The sequence below is a fragment of the Lycium ferocissimum genome, chromosome 12 (assembly GCF_029784015.1).
Source record: "Lycium ferocissimum isolate CSIRO_LF1 chromosome 12, AGI_CSIRO_Lferr_CH_V1, whole genome shotgun sequence".
Lineage (NCBI taxonomy): Eukaryota > Viridiplantae > Streptophyta > Magnoliopsida > Solanales > Solanaceae > Lycium > Lycium ferocissimum.
The window spans coordinates 32,752,237-32,775,315 of NC_081353.1; the positions used below are offsets into that span (position 1 = coordinate 32,752,237).

Genomic DNA, 23,079 nt, shown 5'->3' on the forward strand with positions numbered 1-23,079 from the left:
AACAGTGGAGAGGTTGCATGAAGGATTGTTCCAACAATTATTGCAAAAACTAGACCTTAGGGGATATATAGTCTTCTTAACTATGTTCTATGATGTTAATGTTGTAAAATAAAAGCTAATCAATGACATCATTGTCTGCAATGCATTTCAATAAGTGATGTTTTTCTTGATTCTCTATTTGGATTAATTAATATTCACTATCTGTTTTCCTTTTACTAAGAAATTAAGAAAAGTTGAAGTAGCATTTTGCTGCAAAAAAATTCTGTATGTTAATTCATTAATTAAGAAGAAAAAGACGAAATGGGGAGTTTTTTTTTTTTTTTTTTTTTTTTTTTTTTGTACATTATTATATAAGGCCATATGGGGTAGGGGAAGGAAAAATGGAGGAGGGGATTACAACGTGGGGATTCAAACCCTCACCGATAAAGTAAAATTTCAAGCAGCCAATCAACTAAGTTGCTAGATCCCTACGATAAGGAGGTATGTATACCTAAGTAAACGAATACATATAGATTTTCCATTCTGATGGTCCTATTGATCTTCCCAAACAATTTTTATGAATTTTCTAATAATAGATTTTAAAAAAAAATCAATACCAATGTTGTTTTTTTGTTGGGATTCAAACCTAACATGATCAGTGAGACTTAATACAGCAGATCAGTGAGACTTAATACAACAGATTTTTACTTGTTTGAGGCAAAAACGTGCACGTCATTATTGTTATTATTATCGAGAAGACGATATAATCTCACAACATTTACTCTTATAATTAAAAATGTTTATGTTCTTTCCTAAGTAAGACTCTCCTAAGGACTACATTATCAAGGCTATACAATGAGAAGGAAGGACTAATTCTCATGTACATGACATATTATATAGCCAGCTACAGTTAGTGATGAATACTTTTTAAATTAAAATCCAAGCAGAATTTCCAACTATTGATAATACCCTTTAATTCGATGTAATCTTACCATCAGAATACGTAGTGGAATAGTTAAAATTCCTCCATTTATAATCATAAGTCGAGTTCAAGCTCTAGAATTAGAAAAAATTTGGTACGGAACGCTTTCATCGACGGATCTGCGATGATGATTATGGATTCACGTGAAGCAAAAGCGGATTCAAAATTTGACTTTTAAACCATTTATTATTGTGGTATGAGCCTGAGTTAGTTACAATTACCAATAAACTTTAAATCCAGCTAGAGCCTCCACTTAGCCCTTTACTCCTCATAGTAGACCTACACGATATAAATCAGATTTAGACAAAAAAGTAAGAACCGAATACGAGATGGTTCTTCAAAAAAAATTGAATGTGGTCTTCTACTTCATAAACAAATCTGATCATGTAAATCCAGCTACATTTAATATACAACAGATTTTTATTGTTACAGATAAGTCAACTACTGGTAATGCAAGAGCATGCAACTTTGATGCTACGAACCTAACCATCAAAGGATGTGATGCAGCGAATGGGGCTGCTTCTCCGTTAACCAAAGATCTCGGGTTTTAGTCCTGGGTATGAAAAAATCCTTGATAGAGAGAGCTCCTTCAAAGGGGACCTACGCCGCAGAAGCCAGAAATAGTCGAGCTCGAATACGGGTACCGGACACGTATGGGAAACCAATAAAAAAGCTAAGAACCAAAGTAGAAGTATTAAAATACTCAGTACAACATATACGTAATTCACATATTGTAACAAGTTAGAATTTACTCTTGCAAAATCAATAATAAGTTAATAGCTATTTATATATAGAAGCAACACCATCTTAATTACCAAACCCCAACACAATAAACTGAGAACAAATTAATCGAATATACGGCTAAGAAGATAGAATTATTCCATTGATGATAATTTTGATGCTAATGTTGATCTCAAATTCACAATTAGTATATTGTCAATTTGATGAAGAATGTTATAAGAGGTGTGTTGTTGCATGTTGTGCATATCCTGGATGTTTAACAGCCTGTGGAATAATATGTGACTAACTATTTTGTCAATAATACTTATTCTCATATGCACAACTGCAATATTGGTTGTTCAATTCACAAGTATGCAAGTTTTAATCAAAGGTGCCTTATTTTTGTACTTTCTTTTGGCTTCAATGGATTTTTATGATCCGCTACGAATGTTCTTTTTATTATCTGGTCCTTCTCATAGGAGATCGGTAAAGGTGTGTTTGGAGAGCCACCTGGTGATTGGAATTGTGCAATTACTAGGGTAATAATTACAAAACCTAGTAATTACATAGTATAGTAATTGTGACGACGTGTTTATCTGTCATAAAGTAATTATAGTCTGATTATAAGCGTACTGTATAGTTGCACAAGTGTAATTACACAACTAGATTAATTTAAAAAAGAACAATCTAATCATGTCAATCTAGATACATTTAATATACATATATATATCAGATTTGATGCTATAATAAATATGTCAACTGTTCAAGTATATCTCCTTTAATGTCCATATTATATATAAGCAGCACCAAAACACATATACTGAGAACAAACAAGTTAATGGAAAACATGGCTAAGAAGAATAATGAGGCAAATATTACTCCATTTATAACAATAGTGATGCTAATTTTGATCTCTAATTCACAATTAGTATATTGTACTGTGGATGAAAAATGTTTTAGGATTTGCATTCGTGGCTGTTACGCATTTCCTGGTTGTTACATTGGATGTGCAAAAGTATGTGGGGAAATTGATCAATCCTTAATTCTCTATTTTAGTGGATGTGTGGAAAATCCTATATGTCTAGTAAACTGTAAAAAAACATGTCAGGATTCTCTCAATAGTTCTTCTTCTCCAATGAACTATCGCAATCTTGGTTCTTCAATTCACAAATGTGCAAGTTTAATCAAAGGTACATTCTTTTTTCTAACTTCTTTTGGCTTGAATCAATTTTTAATATCTGGAAAAGATCTATTTTATGACCCGTTACAATTGTTCTTTTGGTTATATGGGTTCACGTGTTCAGTAACTTTGTCCAGATCCTATATTTTTATATTAAGAAATCCACTAATTGTTGATCGGAATTCAATTTGTTGGTGTGGTTATTATATTTTTTTGAACTGGCATCCTTTTATTCAAATTGGCAATAGCCAAGAGGACAAATGAGGTGTGGTTATTATATATTAACTTGGTGAAATTTTCACCAATCAGTAAATGACCTTCTTTTTATTTCTCCTGACTTTTTAGATCATAGTCTAAAGATCATTCTCTAAGCAAATTAAAAATCATATTAACGTCCGACCCCGGTCTAAAATTACTTAAGTTACGTTAATCCAAAGGTTAGATGACAATTTGATCATAAGGATTGAGCAATATAAGAGCAAATATTATACCCGTATTTAACGTTTCCGGAGGATAATTTTTTCAAGGTTATATATTCCCAACTTTTAAAAATAGGGACAAATTTTAAATATTAGCCTAAAGGGGAACTTCTGTGTAAATCATCCCTTGACTTGATTGTAGGGATCTACCGGCTCTGTTATATGGTACTTTTTGCCTGAGATCGATTAATATATAAAATATTTATGGTCATGTTCGTCTAGTCAATTTACAATTGATCATAATTCATATTGATCAATCTTTTCCGTGGCTAATAGCATCTTGTATTTTTTTTCTTCTTATTAAATTTTAGTCCGGCTTCACTAACATGTTTATTTTCTTTATACAGATGACAAACAAAGCTAATCCTATGTCATAGTTTCCCATCATTTCTATAATATTTGCTTTTCTTGATCCTCCGTTTGGATTAATTAGAAGATAAGTAGTGTATTTTTTTAGTTTTTTATTTTATTTTTTTCACTTGGTGTTTAATTTTATATTGGACTCGGATTAATTAAATTCATGTTGCGTAAGAATCATACAAGGAGGAGACGTTTCCTATCAAAATTTTGTTCATACCCATAACTCAAACTCGAGACCTCTAATTAAGGACGAAGGAATATTCGCCGTACAATCAATGGTATAAGATGTTATATAAATTTTCCACTTCATTATTAATAAGTAATTTTTTATTACAATTCGATGGAAGGCTTGTTTTTAATTTAACCATTTAATGTTCGGGAAGCACCAGATGATTATTAATCAATTATCACATTAACTTTGAGTGGAGAAACTCGTTTAATTTTGTTTGGTAAATCAGGTATATGAAAAAGGAATCGACCCTTATCCTTCCTTTGTCTCATTTCATTTTGTTTAGTTAATTCTTTACAAGCTCAGTGAAGATTAATTCAAAAAAGAGTTCTTCCTAATCGATGAAGGGTACTTACTTTTAGATGTTATTGACAATTTTTCTGACACTTTTTTCCTTCAATTAAAACTATAAGATATTTCTTTTACAAGAAATTAAATGTGTAATGTTTTGTGAACCCATATATATAAGAGAACCTTATCAAGATAACACTTTGCATTGGTACAATTCCAATATCAGCATTTGACCACCTTTGCTAATTACGCATGCATGAAACATTAGTGATGAAATAATTACTTTTTTTTATTTTTTATTACCCAACAAGATTTCCAACTATTGATGAGGCCCTTTAATTCGACGTCGTCTTACCATCAAGATATGTGGCGGAATGGTTAGAATTCCTCCACTTATAATCATAAGTCTAATCCGAGCTTTAAAAATGAAAAAATCCCTTTGATAGGGAGCGCTTTCAGGAGCGGGTCAGCAGTGATGATTATGAGTTCACATGAACCAAAAGTGGATCCAGGATTTAAAATTTATGGGTTCCTCTAGTGTTCTCAAATTAGGATACAATAATAATTTGGTTTACATTCACATATATATTTATATATACTTTATGAATTTCTTAATAAAAATACAGGTCTACAGAAATGTTACTGGGTTCCTGTGAACCTATATACTATGCTCTACATTCGCCGCTTGTACCTATTAGCTTTTGCCCAAATTCTACACAACACTTTATCCCTCATAGTAGGCCTACGTGGTATAAATCAGGTTTAGTCAAATAAGTAGGTACAAGATAGCGGATGGTTCTTCAAAAAAATTAAATGTAATCTTCTCCTTCATAAACAAAAGTGTTCATGTAAATCTAGCTACATTTAATATACAACAAATTTGTTGTTACGGATAGTCAACTATACTGGTAATGCAAGAGCAACTTTAATGCTACCAAAGTGAAGTGCAAATATTAAAACACTCAGTACAACATATTCATAATTCACTTATTGTAACAAGTTAGAATTAATTACTTTTGCAATATCAATAATAATCTATCTATCTATAGAAGCAACACCATCTTATCAAAGCCAAAAACAATAAACTGAGAACAAATTAGTCAGAAAATATGGCTAAACAGATAGAAAGTATTCCACTGATGATAATTTTGATGCTAGAATAATATTGATATCTAATAATTCACATTTGGTATATTGTAAGTTGGATCAAGAATGTTATAAGAGGTGTGTTCTTACATGTCATATAAGTAGTCCTGAATGTTTCACAACCTGTGAAATATTATGTGACAAATCTCTCAATTATACTTCTCCTATGCGCATGAATTGCAACCTTGATTGTTCAATTCACATGTGTGCAAGTTTAATCAAAGGTACCTTCTTTTTCTAGCTTCTTTTGGCTTATGACCCATTACGAATGTTCTTTTTATTATATGATTTTTGCCATAGGAGATCGTAAATAAAACATATGACATCTCTGTCGTTTTTTTGGGAGGGTTTGAAGCCAATATTTGGTATCCTTTTTAAGGCCCGATAATTCAGATTTGGGTAAGCGCTCCTTACCGAAGGCACTTCATTCTCAGGGCTTGAACCCGAAACCTCTAGTTAAGGATGGAGGAGTACTTATGTCACGCCCCGAACCATGGCTCGGGCGTAACACGGCACTCCTTGGCTTGTACGTGTCCGAGCGAACCTCATGGCTTCGTTGTCAATACGGGCATCAAACAACATATCTATGTGACGCAATTTAAATAAATCATGAAAATATAATTTGCGAATAAAGTCTTGAAATTATCTCATAGCATGAAACATTAAGAAAACATAATAGTCTGTAACATGGATGCACCACTGACTCTGTAAACTAACATCTATCTATGAAACCTCTAAAACATGTCTGAATACTCACTACCAGGACATGGCCCTGGACTACCATAGACGCATACTAAATATATATAGACTCCATGTGGAACCCCGAGAGGAGCGGGGCTCACCAATAAGCCGATATCGAGGTGATCCCATCGCGTTGTGCGTATGCTCCGAAAGTCGGTATCCGCACCGTGAAGTGCAGTGCCCCGGCAAAAGGGACGTTAGTACATGGTGAATAGTACTAGTATGTAAAACTTGTCGAAATGAAGAGCATGGCATACATAGGTATAGAACATGAACGGAAACTGAATGTAACTTGGACATGAGCATGAAACGTGAGTAAAGTCTGAAAACAGTAATTCAATGAAAATACATGAATATAAAACTTCTTGTAACGTGGGGAAATGCTATAGTGTAACCGACAACATGATCTGGTACTTGCGCCTACCAGAGAACACTCACACCTTGCCGGGATATGAGATTTACGTGAAAATAAGCATGTAAGGATCCAACCGCATAATGAAGGTGTTGCCTACTTGCTGACAACCCTTATCCTACGGTGGCAACGTAGTTTCAGGCTATCTGAGCCTTCTCGGTTAACTAAGCAATCCCAAAACATGAACATGATATAGTTGGCTAAGAAGCCCATGATTTTCGTGAAATAACTTGTAAATAACTTGTAATCATGATTTCACGAAATAACTTGTAATATGGTTTCACGAGATAACTTGTCATAATCTTGCAAACATGTTCTTGATTCGTGAGTAGAAACAATAGTTCATAAATATATAGATATATAATTTGACTTGAAAACATGCTTGTAACTTGCTACATAAAATCATAAAATTTCATATAACATAATGCGAACACACGAGGAAGAATTCATGATTCATGGATTAAGCTAGGGTTCCTAATAACCGTAATGGAAGATTAGGAATACAATAACGAATATAGATACAAAATTCATGTGTATAAATACATAAATACGGGCTACCAATATGTTGGTTTTAATGCCCTAGGGTTTGAACTTCATGGATATCAAGAAACGGAGCATGGGGAAGAACGTAGAGATTCCCACACACGTGGATGGAAGTTCTACATACCTTAATTGCTTCAACACTTGAATTAGAGACCTGAGTTTCTGAAGTATTCCCCCCAATTCTTGATTCTTGAATCTTGAACGGTTTTAGTTAGGGTTTACCAAAAGTTGGGTGGAGGAGATACCAAAAGTAAGAAATCCCTTGGTGAGATGTTTAATCAACACTCGCATGTGCTCCACAAGGAATACCAATGATTTAACTGCGAATAACGAGTCCCGCACCCTAGAAAACCTATTTATAGGGTGTCCAAAAACGAGGAAAACTTTCGACACAAATACCTCCGCGCACCATGCGCGATTCGCACATGGTGTCGCATGTGCAACATGCGAGTCGCATGTTGCACCGTAACCGTCGCAGCAGTGCCGCATACCTTCACGTCATTCTTTGGTACCTCTCGTCACCAGATGCGATGACATATGCGACTCGCACGTGTAACATGCGACGCACATGGTGTCGCATGTGCGCACAAAGTGCTACATCTTCCTTGGCACCTCTCTCGTCGGGGCAGAGATGCGACACCACCGCGACTCGCACGTAGCACATGCGATTCGCAGTGATGCCTTAGTCTAGGCTCATGTTTTCTTTGGTTTCTTTTGGTCTAGATCATGCTCAAGGTCCGAGTTAATGGTACGGGGTGTTACAATATCTCCCCCTTAGGATCATTCGTCCTCGAATGATGGGTCATGGTCAAGGACATGGCTGGGCATGGCTTGACTACATGAACGTGAAGAAAACATGACGTGAAACATAGAGACTGAACTAACATGACATGGTTACATGGAAACATGAATACCGAGGCATGAACACGGGCACCGGATAGTTGACGTAAGCATGGAACATGAGACATAACATGACATACGGGGCATGGAAACTGATATGACATAGTTTCATGAAAACATTAGTGCCCAAACATGAGACATGAATAGCGCATACATGAACTTGAACGTGAAACGTGAGGCATGAATACATAAGCGACATTATAACTCTTCTCCAAAATGTCATTAAGCCTCATTAATTCGATACTCGTAATTCTTGCCCGACACACAACATATCCCTTGCTTTCCTTAACAACTTTAGTCTCCTACCTCAAATGTCTTTGAAATCTCATTTATAATAATTAAATATTACTTTTACTCGTCACCTTTTCGTATACGTCATACCCTTCGTAGGTCTATTCGCGGTACGCTAATGGGGAAATTTCCAAGGTGTAACATTTTCCTCTCTTTTGGAACATTTGTCCTCGAATGTTAACATTCGGGATTCTACAAAAATTTCGTCGAGTTTTCCCCGTAATATGGCACTACCAACCCGTCACAATAGCCCATAATATCATTGCCTCACGACTATATCACAATAGCACTATAAATTGGCCACACACGACCAAAAGTATGAAAAGAAAGCTTACATACCTCAAAATCTTGGTGTTTCATCATAAATCTCCTCTCGCGGCCGAAACAAGCTTACGGATCTCATACCCTCTCGGCTTCCCATGTAACTTCCTCAACTTTCCGACTTCTTCACAGACTTTCACCGAGGCTACTTCCTTAGTCCTCAACTTGCGAACTTCGACGATCAAGAATGGCTACGGAATCTCCTCGTAAGTCAAACCATCCTTAACCGATATGGTATCAGAACAACTAACGACGGTCCCCCACACACTTCCTTAACATGGACACATGGAACACGGGATGTACGGCAATCAAATCTTGTGGCAACTCCAATTCATAAGCTACTAGACCAACCCTTCGCAGAATTCTGTAAGGTCCAATATATCTGGGACTGAGTTTGCCTTTCTTGCCAAATCTCATAACACCCTTCATGGGTGAGACTTTTAGGAACACCCAATCATCAACTGAAAATTCTAAGTCCCTTCGCCTCACATCCGTGTAAGACTTCGGCGACTTCCGAGCCGTTTTCAAACGCTCCCCGAATTAACTTGACCTTCTCCATAGCTCGATAAACCAAATCTGGTCCTAGCAACTCGCTTCACCAACTTCGAACCAACCAATTGGTGATCTACACCTTCGCCCATACAGAGCTTCAAACGGTGCATCCCAATACTAGTACGATAATTATTATTATACGAAACTCAATGAGAGTGTGTGGTCATCTTAATTACCATTGAAATCAAGGACACATGGTTACTAAACTGAATGAATACAAGGTTACTAAACTGCTGAGATACTAAACTGAGTGTCTATTGAACTGACTGAATACTGGGATGACTGAATACTGGATTAGCTGAATACTGAGCTGATCGATCGCCGTATTAGCTCAATACCGAGCTATCGAATACCGGATTAGCCGAATACCGGACCGACATGAATACGCGAGTACCGGATCGATATCCGAGTATTGAAAAAAATCATGAATATTATAAATACGAGACCCGAATAAAGTGTATCCGTCCCGACTATTTGTCCGAGGATCAAAAGTCAGTGCTAGGGTTCACCTCGGTACCCAATCCTTTCGAAAGAATTTTCGAAGTTCGTTGTGAATCGAGCACCATAATCAAATAATGGACACTAGGGTCCCATACAATCCGGAAATTTCATTAACATATAGCTTGGCATAATCTTCTGTTCCATCTGTAGTCTTAACTGGCAAGAAGTGCGCTGACTTCGTAAGTCCATCCACAATCACCCAAATTAAATCATGCCTCCTAGTTGAACGAGGTAGACCTAGAATGGTGAGCTTCTGACATAAATAGTTCTCTGAGTCCATCTACATCTGAAACGCATAATCTGCCTTGATATCTCAAGGTACCATTATCTCCTCCCCGCTCAAAAGCTAAGGCTTTCTATTCGTGAATCCTCTCTTTCATCCGCAAGAAGTAGGAATCACCAAACTTTCTCTCTAACTTCAATAACTAAGGTGAATGCCATGTTCGGGCAATAACTCCACCCACTTCGAAGTCCGAAAGTCAAATTCCTAGCTTGGATAAGAAGTGAACTTCCTTCACCTTAGTTCTCTTGTCTGCCTAAATCATGAGCTGTACTTCCCATACCTGATTTTTTTTTTTTTTTTTTTTTCTAGATACTTTCTAAAACACTCATAGTACGGTGCGCTAAGTCTTTCACGAGCACCTTAAAGATTGAGTCTTGTGCAATGGCACCGCCCTTATGACACATAACCGGGCATGATCTTATAGCTTTTCTCGTGATCGCCTAATCGATAGTAATCGAACTTGACACGATCCATTTGACGATCATTCTACTCACTTCGGTTAGACATATTCCCTATGGAGACTATCTCATTATGCCAACCTAACCGAATTAAGGTTCTTCATATCTCATACTAACCCTTCTGTCTTCAATTATCCCACCGGACGTACGGGAGATTTATGTATCTCCCCCTTAGACCAAGGCTAACGTCTTATACTTACAAATTCTTCCCTTTTGATGGGATCCAATTAACATTCCTTACCTTCTGCAATTCCTTTGTACTCTACAACACTGACTTTTTTTTTTTTTTTTTTTTTGACTCACATTTGACCAATTTCTCATGAAGAAAAAGAACTAAATTTACTTACATGAACGGGTTGCTACTGTATTCGTAAATGGCATACTCTATCTTAACGACTTAACTCTCGCTCACACTTGTAAATCTTAGGACAACCTCTTTTGAAAACTCTTAAAGGCTATTCTTCTATAGGTTGCTCTCTTACGCTTTAGCCGATTTCTTCTTCTACTAATCACTCTACTCTGAACTTAAATTAAGCCCTTGTTTTCCAATATACATTCGGATATATCTGAACAGTCACCCACTCAAGGTGTTCATCTGAATAGGGAATCAAATCTTATTTCTCAAAGTCATCCGTATTCATAACTTAGTCAAATCTTATCATTACCGTTGACATGGCTTTTCCGTACATATTACGAACTTATATCTCATTCTCCTTCTATTTCTAGGAAAAATTTTGGCGAGTTTCCTCTCGCATTTCTTACTATCCCAAAACTCCGCACGCAGAAATACCAACAATGCCTCACAAGGCCGCATATATATACATATATATATCATGTCATATCATAGCCACACAGTGGCTCCCAATTTCAACACAAGATAAAAATGACTTGACTTACCTCATATGTCCAAATCAAACCGTACCCGTTACACTTTCCCCGTTTATTTTCCCTTTCAATCAGAATCGCAACGGAGCGGGTCCTAATGACCTCCGATAGAAAACGCCGCCACCTCTTCCTCGAGAGATGCTCCATAATTTACCTTTTTCTTGTTGACTTGGCTCCTTTTTCTAATTTCTCTAATATCCTCTCCCTGTTTTATTCCATGCTCAAGGACATCAATTTCATTCAACATACCATTCATTCCACTACACCCCTTCTCGAGCAACTTACATTGTATTCCACTTTCAATAGCACTTCGAAGTCTCATTCGTTACCAAAGTATTGCATAATTGTACCCCCTATGGGTAAATATCCTTACTTGGACCTTGAATTACCCGTTCATCTCCTCGCGCATTCGAAACGTACGTAATTCGAGATAAAGAGAAGTTACTTATTGCTCTAAGCTTCATGGCACGATCTAGAGTGGAAAGAAATGAGACAAATCCCGAATGTCTTGGTGGTCAATCGTTTATATGTATGGGGCCCTCACACATATAAAAGTGACCCCACCGGACACGTTTCATAGACTCCCTAAAGACTCTTGAACCTAGGCTCGATACCAAGTTTTGTCACGCCCGAACCATGGCTCCGGGGCGTAACACGGCACTCGGCCTTGCTTTACGTGTCCGAGCGAACCTCATGGCTTGCTTGTCAACATGGGCATCAAACAACATATCTATGTGACGCAATTTAAATAAATCATGAAAATATAATTTGCGGAATAAAGTCTTGAAATTATCTCATAGCATGAAACATTAAGAAAACATAATAGTCTGTAACATGGATGCACCACTGACTCTGTAAACTAACATCTATCTATGAAACCTCTAAAACATGTCTGAATACTCACTACTGTGATACGGCCCGGACTACCATAGACCGCATACTAAATATATATAGACTCCATGTGGAACCCCGAGAGGAGTGGGGCTCACCAATAAGTCGATACCGAGGCGATCCCATCGCGCAGCGTATGTCTCGAAAGTCGGTATCGCGCACCGTGAAGTGTGCCCCGGCAAAAGGGACGTTAGTACATGGTGAATAGTACTAGTATGTAAAACTTGTCGAAATGAAGAACATGGCATACATAGGTATGTAACATGAACCGAAACCGAATGTAACTTGGACATGAGTACGAAACGTGAGTAAAGTCCGAAAACAAGAATTCAATGAAAATACATGAATATAAAACTTCTTGTAACGTGGGGAAATGCTATAGTGTAACCGACAACATGATCCGGTACTTGCGCCCTACCAGAGAACACTCACACCTTGCCGTGGGATATGAGATTTACGTGAAAATAAGCATGTAAGGATCCAAACCGCATAATGAAGGTGTTGCCTACTTTCCGACAACCCTTATCCTACGGTGGCAACGTAGTTTCGAGCTATCCGAGCCTTCTGTTAACTAAGCAATCCCAAAACATGAACATGATATAGTTGGCTAAGAAGCCCATGATTTTCGTGAAATAACTTGTAAATAACTTGTAATCATGATTTCACGAAATAACTTGTAATATGGTTTCATGAGATAACTTGTCATAATCTTGCAAACATGTTCTTGATTCGTGAGTAGAAACAATAGTTCATAAATATATAGATATATAATTTGACTTGAAAACATGCTTTGTAACTTGCTACATAAAATCATAAAATTTCATATAACATAATGCGAACACATGAGGAAGAATTCATGATTCATGGATTAAGCTAGGGTTCCTAATAACCGTAATGGAAGATTAGAATACAATAACGAATATAGATACAAAGTTCATGTGTATAAATACATAAATACGGGCTACCAATATGTTGGTTTAATGCCCTAGGGTTTGAACTTCATGGATATCAAGAAACGGAGTACGGGGAAGAACGTAGAGATTCCCACATGTGGATTGGAAGTTCTACATACCTTAATTGCTTCAACACTTGAATTAGAGACCCGAGTTTCGAAGTATTCCCCCAATTTTGATTCTTGAATCTTGAACGGTTTTAGTTAGGGTTTACCAAAAAGTTGGGTGGAGGAGATACCAAAAGTAAGAAATCCCTAGGAGATGTTTAATCAACACTTGCATGTGCTCCACAAGGAATACCAATGATTTAACTGCTGAATAATGAGTCCCAGACCCTAGAAAACCTATTTATAGGGTGCCAAAAACGAGGAAAACTTTCGTACACAAATACCTTCGCGCACCATGTGCGATTCGCACATGGTGTCGCATGTGCAACATGCGAGTCGCATGTTGCACCGTAACCGTCAGCAGTGCCGCATACCTTCACGTCATTCTTTGGTACCTCTCTGTCACCAGATGCGATGACATATGCGACTCGCATGTGTAACATGCGAATCGCACATGGTGTCGCATGTGGTGCACAGGCTACATCTTCCTTGGCACCTCTCTGTCAGCAGATGCGACACCACCTGCGACTCGCATGTAGCACATGCGATTCGCAGGTGATGCCTTAGTCTAGGCTCATGTTTTCTTTTGGTTTCTTTTGGTCTAGGATCATGCTCAAGGTCCGAGTTAATGGTACGGGTGTTACAACTTACCACCCTATTATAACCATTGTTGGTTAAGTTCATTTTCTTCTAATCAAAGGTTCTTTTTGGTGAACTTCTTTTCGCTTTGAATAGATCATAAAGAATTTTCAAATATTTGAGGGAGATCAGTTTTACGGCCCGTTACTAATATTCTTCGAGTCATTTGGTACTTTTCGTAGGAGATCGATAAAAATAAACTGAACGAATTGGTAAATAAAACATAAAAGTACGTTCTGTGTAAGATAATATTTTCTATTCAACTTGTAACCGGTCACATATTAAGATCATTTCCTCCTTGGCATGTCTTTTTATTATTTACTTTTTCCTTCGAGTTTATTACTAACATATTTACTTTGTGTATTTACGTGCTTGGTGCAGATGACAAAAAATGGAGAGGTTGCATGAATGATTGCTTCAACAATCATTGCAAAAATTAGAGCTCAGAGGATATATAGTCTTCAAAGCTTTGTTCCATGATGTTAGTTTATGTAAAACAAAAGCTAATCTATGAATTTACTGTCAACATTTTAATAGTAGATGTTTTTCTTGAAACTATATTGGGATTAATATTCACAATTTGTGTTCTTTTTACTAAAAGAAATTAAGAAAAGTTAAAGTGACATTTTGCAGTTAGGAAATATTATAGATGAAAATTTTAATTAAACCATAATTCTTTATAATGTTTAAATTATTAAAAGAAACAAAGTAGATGAAGGCGTAGCTAAATACACGAATAGAGATGAATTTTTTTAGTCTTGTGATCTTTGATTATCTAAATCAATATGTGAAAGTTTTAAGAGAATAATAATAAGAAAAGAAAGGCAGTTTGGTGCACTAATTAAGCTCCCGCTATGTGTGGGGTTCGGGGAAGAACCAGACCACAAGGATCTGTTTTAAGAGAATGATATCTACAAAACCAATTTTTCCCGCACTGGTATACATCAAATCAATAAATAATATGTGACGTGCATATTTTTTTACTTAAGATTTTTATCACTCATAAACCATTATTGTCAATTGTAATGTATTTCACACATTACGTTAAATCTCTAAATAAAATCTATGAAAATAAAATGTTTAAATGCTTTTATTTACTTACTTGTGTGTTGCATTTTTCATATATGGAAGCAACACATATCATTAGTATAAAATATACAAAGATCAATTTATTTCGGCATAATCTTCCCATCAAGAAATGTGGTGCCATGGTTAGAAGTCCTGCACTAATAATTAGAGTCGGATTTGAGTTCTGGAGATGGAGAAACTTCTAGTAGCCCCAGAGCGTTTTACTTCTCATAGTGTCGTATGTTTACAACTCCGAATTAGTCGGGCTAGTAGCTACTAAATACGCTACAAAAAAAAAAAAAAAAAAAAAAAACTAAAATTAACTACACATATTGTCGCTAAATTGCTCTTAACTAACATAACTTTTTGATAATGCATCACTAGATTAAGATTAGCAACGAATTTTTCTGTTTAGCTACAGAATTTGTCCGTCGCTAAGTCTAATTTTTTTGTAGTGATACTGGGTGGTCTAGCAATAAACAAGATGCAATCTTCTTCTTAGCAAACAAATCTGATCATGTAAATCTAGCTACATTTAATATACAACAGATTTTTTGTTAGAGATAAGTCAACTATACTGGTAATGCAAGAGCAACTTTAATGCTACCAAACCGAAGTACAACTATTAAAGAAGACAGTATAACATATACATAGTTCACATATTGTAACAAGAAGTAGCTAAAAGTTACTCTAGACATATGGATAATTTTACCTATTTATATAAGCAGCACCATCAGATCATCAAACTCCAAAACAATAAACTGAGAACAACGTAGCAAAAAATATGGGTGAGAAGATAGAAATTATTCCATTGATGGCAGTTATGGTGATGCTAATTTTAATCTCTAATTTACAATTAGTACACTGTAAATTGGATGAAAATTGTTTTAGGGAGTGTATTCGTGCATGTCAAAATAAAAAACCTGATTGTTACATAGCATGTGCAAGATTTTGTGAGGATGATCACAATAATACTTCTTCTCCTATGAACTATTGCGATCTTGGTTGTTCAATTCACAAGCGTGCAAGTTTAATTAAAGGTACCTTTTTTTGATAACCTTTTTTGGTTTGAATAAATAATGATCTTAAAAAAAAATTAATAGCTGGAGAGATTGGTTTCATGACTCGTTACATATGTTCTTTCGGTTATATGGTAGGAGCGGATCTATAGTATTATATATGTTTTACGTAAATTCGGTAACTTTGTCCAGACCTTGTATCTAGGAAAGGAAGCCAAATTTTTTGATGTAGATCGATCATTCCCAACCTTTCCTGTTAAGAAATCCACTAAACGTATAAGAACATTTAGCTTGAAATCCAGTCCCTTGGTCCGTTTATTAGTATATATTAACTCGCGATTGGTATAGGAATCATATCGAAACCCAAGTCACAACTAATATGAGATAAATTTTTCCGTGGCTAATTATATCATGTCTTTCTTATTATTTATTTTTTCCTCCTCCTTTATTACTAATATTTTCATTTTATGTATTTATTTGCTTTGTGCAGATGACAAGCAATGGAGAGGTTGCATGAATGATTGTTTGAACAATTATTGAAATTAGAGCTGGGAGGATATATAGTCTTCAAAGCTTTGTTGTATCATGTTAATGTTGTTTTATAAAATAAAAGCTAATCTATGAAGTCAACTGTTAGCATTTCAATACTAAATATTTTCTTGATTCTATATTTGGAACACTATTCAAGATTTGTTTTCCTTTTACTAAACGAAATTAAGAAAAAGTGAAGTGGCATTTTGTTGTTAGAAAATATTATAGATGAAAATTTTAATTAAACCATGATTCTTTATAATGTTAAATCATTAAAAAGAAAAACTAGATAAGGAAGCGTACCTAAATACACGAAAACCTATGAAATTATTTATATATATATATGAAGGAGCAAATGACTAAATAATTAATATATATATATATATATATATATATATATATTAATTAAAATTTTCCGACGAAGGGTTGTCGCACCGACAACCCCAGTTCAACGTGGGTCCGCCCCTATTATTTATTGTTTATTGATTTGATGTATACATATATATGTGTCGCTCTTCATGAATATATATATGTAGGTACACATGAAGAGCGACATATATGTAGGTATACATCAAATCAATAAACAATAAATAATAGGGGCGGACTATCGTTGAACTAAGGGTTGTCACACCGACACCCCTTCGTCTTAAAATTTTAATTAATATATACATATATAAAGTAATATATAACGAACTCGACACCTCTTGACAAAGGATATCTCTTGGTGAGGTGGTTTGGCGCCTAGTTTTGGTCCTCGAGGTTGTAGGATCTTACCTCAACCTAAGCATATTTTTGGAAAAATAACATCTTTGCTTAAAATTGTGGTTAAGTAGTGTTGAACCCAAGACCTCTTCTAACTTAAAACTAAATTAAACCAATGGGTCAAAGATGTGTCTTATAATATATTGTGATAGAGTAAATCTTCGTTCTTTCTTCTATGAATATCGACACCGCTTACTAAAAATCCTGCGTACGCCACTGGTACATAACGTCTATAATTCTTTTTTACTTAAAATGTTTAACACTGATAAACCATTATTGTCAATTAAGATGTATTTCATTATTTTAAATAAAATGTACATGCTTTATTTACCTACGTGTATTTGGATATATTTATGGTAGACTCAAAATGTAAAAAATATTTTTCTAAAAACATGATTTGAATTGATCCTCAGGGCAAGGGTGAGGAGCAGATCCACTAATTTTGCCTTCAGGCCCACTTCTCACACATGCGAGCCCACTTTTTTTTCTGGTTCTTTACAACGGCAATTTGCACGATTGTCCTTTTTCGGGGCAGTCTTTAATTTTTATCCCTCAAATTGCTCATCTTTAATTTTTGTCCTTTGCCTAAAAATTTCTGAGTTTCGGGTTCGAACCATCCCTCAGTAAAAATTTAAAAAAAAATTCGCAAGACAGAGTTTGAATTTCGCAAACTCTACCTTATAAGACAGTGTTTGCCTTAAGGTAGAGTTTGCATGAACTCTCCCTTATAAGGCAGAGTTTGCCTTCAGGCATAGGTAGAGTTTGCCTGCAAACTCTGCCTTGCAATTTTTTTTAATTTTTGACTGAGCGGGATTTGAACCTGAAACTTCAGGATATTTTCGGTCATTTTTTTAAGTGAAGAATAAAAATTAAAGACCAACAATTTGAGGGACAAAAATTAAAGACCAGCGTTTGAAGGGAAATCCGCGCAAAAAAAATGTCTTTACAAGCTTACTGAAGATTAATGCAAAAGCAAAAAAAAAAAAAAAAAAAAAAATTCTAACTGATGACGGGCACTTACTTCTAACATACTATTAATAATTTTTCTAACATATTTTTCCTTCAAGTAAATCTATATAAGATGTTTCTTTTATAAGAAATTAAATATATAATGTTTTGTCAACCCATGTATTGTGGTGGAACGTTAGAATTCCTCCCGTCATACCCAGAAGTCGAGTTCGAGCTTTTGAAATGAAGAAATCTTTGGCAAGGAGCGCTTTCAGGAGCAAATCTGCAGTGATAATTATGGGTTCACGTGAACTCATTAGCTTTTGTCCAATGAGTTACTTAATTATAAATATTTTACCATAAAAATTACTTATTATTGTTGTATTAACTTGAGTTGGTTGGAGTGACCGATAAACTTTAAATCCTGAATCCTCCTCTTAGGGCTTTACCCCTCATAGTACGCCTAGGAGGTATAAATTCAGACACCGAATGCTTTTTGAAAAAAAAACTAATAATCTTCTCCTTAGCAAACAAATTTGATCATGTGTAATCTAGCAACATTTAATATACAACAAACTTTTTGTTACAGATAAGCCAACTATTACGGTAATGCAAGAGCAACTTTAATGCTGCAATAATCTATCTGTATATATTGTATAAGAAACACCATCAGATCATCAAACCCAAAATAAATAACTGAGAATAAATTAGTCAAAAAATATGGCTAAGAAGATAGAAATTATTCCATTAATGACAATTATGGTGATGCTAATTTTGATCTTTAATTCAAAATTAGTATATTGTAAATTCGATGAATATTGTTTTAAGGAGTGTATTCGTGGATGTGTGGGACAAAAACCTGAATGTTACTTAGTATGTGAAAGGGTATGTAGGAATTCTCTCATGAATAGTTCTTCTCCAATGCACTATTGCACCCTTAGTTGTGCAATTCACAAGTGTGCAAGTTTAATCAAAGGTACCTTTTTTTTTTTTTTTTTTCAACTTCTTTTGGAGCTTATCTATTCGGAGATCAGTATAAGGCATAGGAGTACATTCTTTGTAGGATAATGTATGAAATAAACTCAACTGGTCTCATATGAGATTATTTCCTCCTTGCCGTATTGTTTTATTAGTATTATTTAATTTTCCTCCTAGTGTACTACTAACATATTTATTTTGCTTATTTATTTGCTTTGTGCAGATGACAAACATTGGAAAAATTGCATAAATGATTGTTTCAACAATTATTGCAAAAATTAGAGCTTAAAGGATACATAGTCTTCAATGCTTCGTCCTATGATGTTAGTATTGTAAAATAAAAGCTAATCAATGAAATTCCTGCCAGCATTTCAATAGTAGATGTTTTCTTGATTCTATATTTGCATTAATATTCACAATTTGTGTTCCTTTTACTAAAAGAAATTAAGAAAAGATGAAATGGCATTTTGCAGTTAGAAAATATTAGAGATGACAATTATAATTAAACCGTGATTCTCTATAATGTTAATTTTTTTTTTTTTTTTTTTTTTTATAAATAGATATGGAGGCTTACCTAAATACAGTAATATAGATGAAATTGTTTAGCCTTGTGGTCTTTGATCATCTAAATCAATAGGTATAAGTTTTAAGAGAATGACATCTGCTTGACGTGTCATTCAGATCGTTTAGGTCTGGTATACATCAAAGGAACAAGACCTAAACGATGTGAAATGAACTCGTCGTGGGTGTGGGGTTTAGTGTGTGGGTATGATGTGAGTGAGTTAGGGGTGGGGGTGGGTCGTGGGTGGTGGGTGTTGGTGAGTTGGGTGTGGGGGTGGGGGTGGGTGGGGGGTAGGTGAGTTGGGTGTGGGTGTGTAACAGTGTGAGTTGGGTGTGGGGGGTGGTGATTGTTGGGATGCTGGGGGGTTTGGGGGTAGGAAGTGGGTTTTTGGGGTGGATGTGGGTGGTGTGTGGGGATGGGGAGGAGATAATCAATTTTGAATGTCACTTGTGGGGTAGTCGTAATTGACCTCGTTGAAATCGAAGTCAATTCATCCGTTCCTAATGACGAGTTTATTTCACATCGTTTAGGTCTGGTATACATCAAAGGAATAAATAATATGTGACATGTCACGTCTATAAAAAAAAAATTACTCAAAATTTTTGTCACGCATAAATGATTATTTTCAATTAAGATGTGTTTCACACATGACGTCAAACAAAATGTACGAAATTAAAATGTTTGAATGTTCTTATTTACTTGTATGTTGCATTTTTTCAAATATAGAAGCATATCTGTTCGTATAAATTACACAAAGATCAATTCCGGATATTTGAATGCAAAACTTTAAGCTATTTATAGCAATGTTTCGTAATCAAGGGGAAAATGCATTTTTTTTTTTTAAGTTTTTCCCTCAGTGTTCGATACCCAGATGGGCCCCCACTAAATTTGATTCGCGCCGTATACCTATTCAAGAGGAAATTAAAACACTCCCTGTCAGGATTTTTTTCATACTATAGAAGTCAAACTCAAGACCTCTAGTTAAGGTGGACCTAATTCAATCCAATTTGTGACAAATCTTCCCTTGGTTAAACAAATCTAGCTACATTTAATATATAAACATATATAACAGATTTGTTGCTATTACAAATATGTAAACTGTTTAAATATATATCCTTTAATTCCATAATAAAATAGTGGTAATATGATGCAAGATCAGCAATTTGAATGCTACCAAAGTTAAAGTACATAGTTCACCTAAGTGACATTTTGTGACTCAAATCTCTATATATAAGCAGCACCCAGAAACATAAACTGAGAACAAACAAGTTAGTAAAAAATATGGGTGAGATGATTGAGGCAAATATTATATCATTTATGAAATTAATGGCGATGCTAATTTTGATCTCTAATTCACAATTAGTATATTGTTTGGATCAACACTGTTTTAGGGACTGCATTAGTGCATGTTACCAAAATCCTGGTTGTTACATATCATGTGCAAGAGAATGTGGGGGTTCTCTCAAGAATACTTATTCTTCAATGCACTATTGCAATCTTGATTGTTCAATTCACAAGTGTGCAAGTTTAATCAAAGGTACCCTTCTAGTTCTTGTAACTTCTTTTTGTCTTTGAATAGATCTTAAAGAATTTTCAATATCTCGCAGAGATCTATTTTACGGCTCATTATAAGTATTTTTTTTAGTAATATGGTCTTCTTATAGCATACCGGTAAGTAAAATATACAAGATCTTAAAACATTAGTGATACGATAGGGGAAGATCTATATTATTAGGTATGCATTAAAGATGAACTCAGTAATTTTGTCCAAGCCCTTTATTTGTGTTAAGAAATCCAAGAATATTTAGCTTGAAATCCAATTCGTTGGTCTGGTTATTATATATTAATTTGGTGGAATTTTCGTCAATTTGTAAATGACAGTCTTTTTATTTCTTTTGCAACTTATCGACCTTTTGGACCACAGTCTAAAGATCCATTTTGAGCAAATTAAAAATCTTAAGAAACAGCAGAGCACGATCTAAATTTTTTTAAGTTATATTATTGTAAAAAATTAGACGACAATCTAATGTTTTTGTACGTAAGATTGAGCCATATATAAGCAAACATTAGGCTCGAGTCTAACGTTGTCTGAAGAATAACTTTCCAAGGGCTATATATTAGCACCATTTTTAAAAAGTTGGGACAAAATCTAAATATTGCCTAAAATGGGACATTTGCGTAAATCTTTCCTTAACTTGAGATGGTTGTAGGAATCTATGGCCCCTTTTATCGGAGTTCGTTTAATAAAATATATGAAATCTTTATAGGGTCCTTCTTGTCTATTCGAATTACAACTGATCATAACTCATATGAGATCATCTTTTCGTTGGCCAATCGTATCCTGTCTTTCTTATTATTCTTTTTTCCTCCGAGTTCACTAACATATTTATTTTGTGTAATTTATTATTTGCTTTATACAGATGACAAACAATGGCGAGGTTGCATGAAGGATTGTTCCGACAATTATTGCAAAATTAGAGCTTAGAAGATAGTTTTCAGGACTTTGTTATATGATATTAACTAATTAATGTTGTAAATGAAAAGCTAGTCATATTCCATCGTTTGTCATCATTCCTATAATATGCTTTTCTTGAATCTCTATTTGGATTCATATTCATCATTTGTTCTCCTTTTATTAAAACATTGTTATGGCGAAAAGAGTTTAATTTACTCTCCAAATGTCAAATTAATTAGTAAGTCATTAACTCAAAGTAATCATTATCTTCATAAAAATTAGCAATCTAATTATAATATTTACAAATAAAGTCAACTAATCCAAAGATAGATGCTTCTATGCACATTATAAGATAGTAGCAATGCAAAAGTAATTTAAGTTTCTACTAAAGCAATGAAAATGTTCAAGTACATTCCATAGTCACATATTATGAAAAGTTGGAGACTACAACCCCGGGGGGTGGGGAGGGGGCGGGGGATTCATATCGTAAGCTACAGGTGCGACTGAATTTAATAATTTTGTTCGAGACCCTATACATGTTCAAAGAAATTCACTTAAATATGTACACATATCAAATATCGAACCCAATTATAATTAGCGCTTGATTTTGTTGTTCGATCATCCCAAACCCATAAAGTTCAAATCATGAATCCTCCTCTGAATGGGTAGGCGTCGGTTGGTTCGATTTGATTGGGTTTTGATTAGGTGAACCAAAAACCAAATAGAAATCAATTCTCCATTCCCGAAACCTCCGGTTAAGGGTGAAGGGTGAAAGGATCTCATTCTATAAAAAAAAATATTGATTTAATATTAGCAACTGTATACAAAACTTAAACTTCAAATTTAAATGTTGAACTATGAATGACTTTACAGCAATAACTACGCCACCATGTCTCCAACAGAACATTTTCAG

At 35.0% G+C, this 23,079-nt stretch overlaps 1 protein-coding gene and 1 long non-coding RNA gene across 6 annotated transcripts; both read left to right on the top strand.

Moving 5' to 3' along the window:
* Positions 1-1,834: 1,834 nt before the first annotated feature.
* LOC132040688 (uncharacterized) lies at positions 1,835-22,150 on the top strand. Of its 5 annotated transcripts, XR_009410751.1 has the most exons (3): positions 1,835-1,924; positions 5,445-5,590; positions 14,225-14,401. XR_009410751.1 is itself a non-coding variant. In XM_059431342.1 (2 exons), the coding sequence occupies exons 1-2, from the start codon at positions 2,520-2,522 to the stop codon at positions 14,281-14,283; spliced, it is 411 nt and encodes a 136-aa protein (XP_059287325.1). In that variant the 5' UTR covers positions 2,497-2,519; the 3' UTR covers positions 14,284-14,401. The 5 variants fall into 5 exon arrangements, 2 of the variants coding, with proteins under 2 accessions (XP_059287325.1, XP_059287326.1); XM_059431342.1 differs by lacking the exons at positions 1,835-1,924; positions 5,445-5,590 and adding an exon at positions 2,497-2,871; XM_059431343.1 differs by lacking the exons at positions 1,835-1,924; positions 5,445-5,590; positions 14,225-14,401 and adding exons at positions 2,497-2,871; positions 3,688-3,956.
* LOC132041165 (uncharacterized) lies at positions 18,838-19,529 on the top strand. The gene is made up of 2 exons (XR_009410919.1): positions 18,838-19,147; positions 19,373-19,529. It is a non-coding gene; the product is annotated as an uncharacterized LOC132041165 (long non-coding RNA).
* Positions 22,151-23,079: the final 929 nt, after the last annotated feature.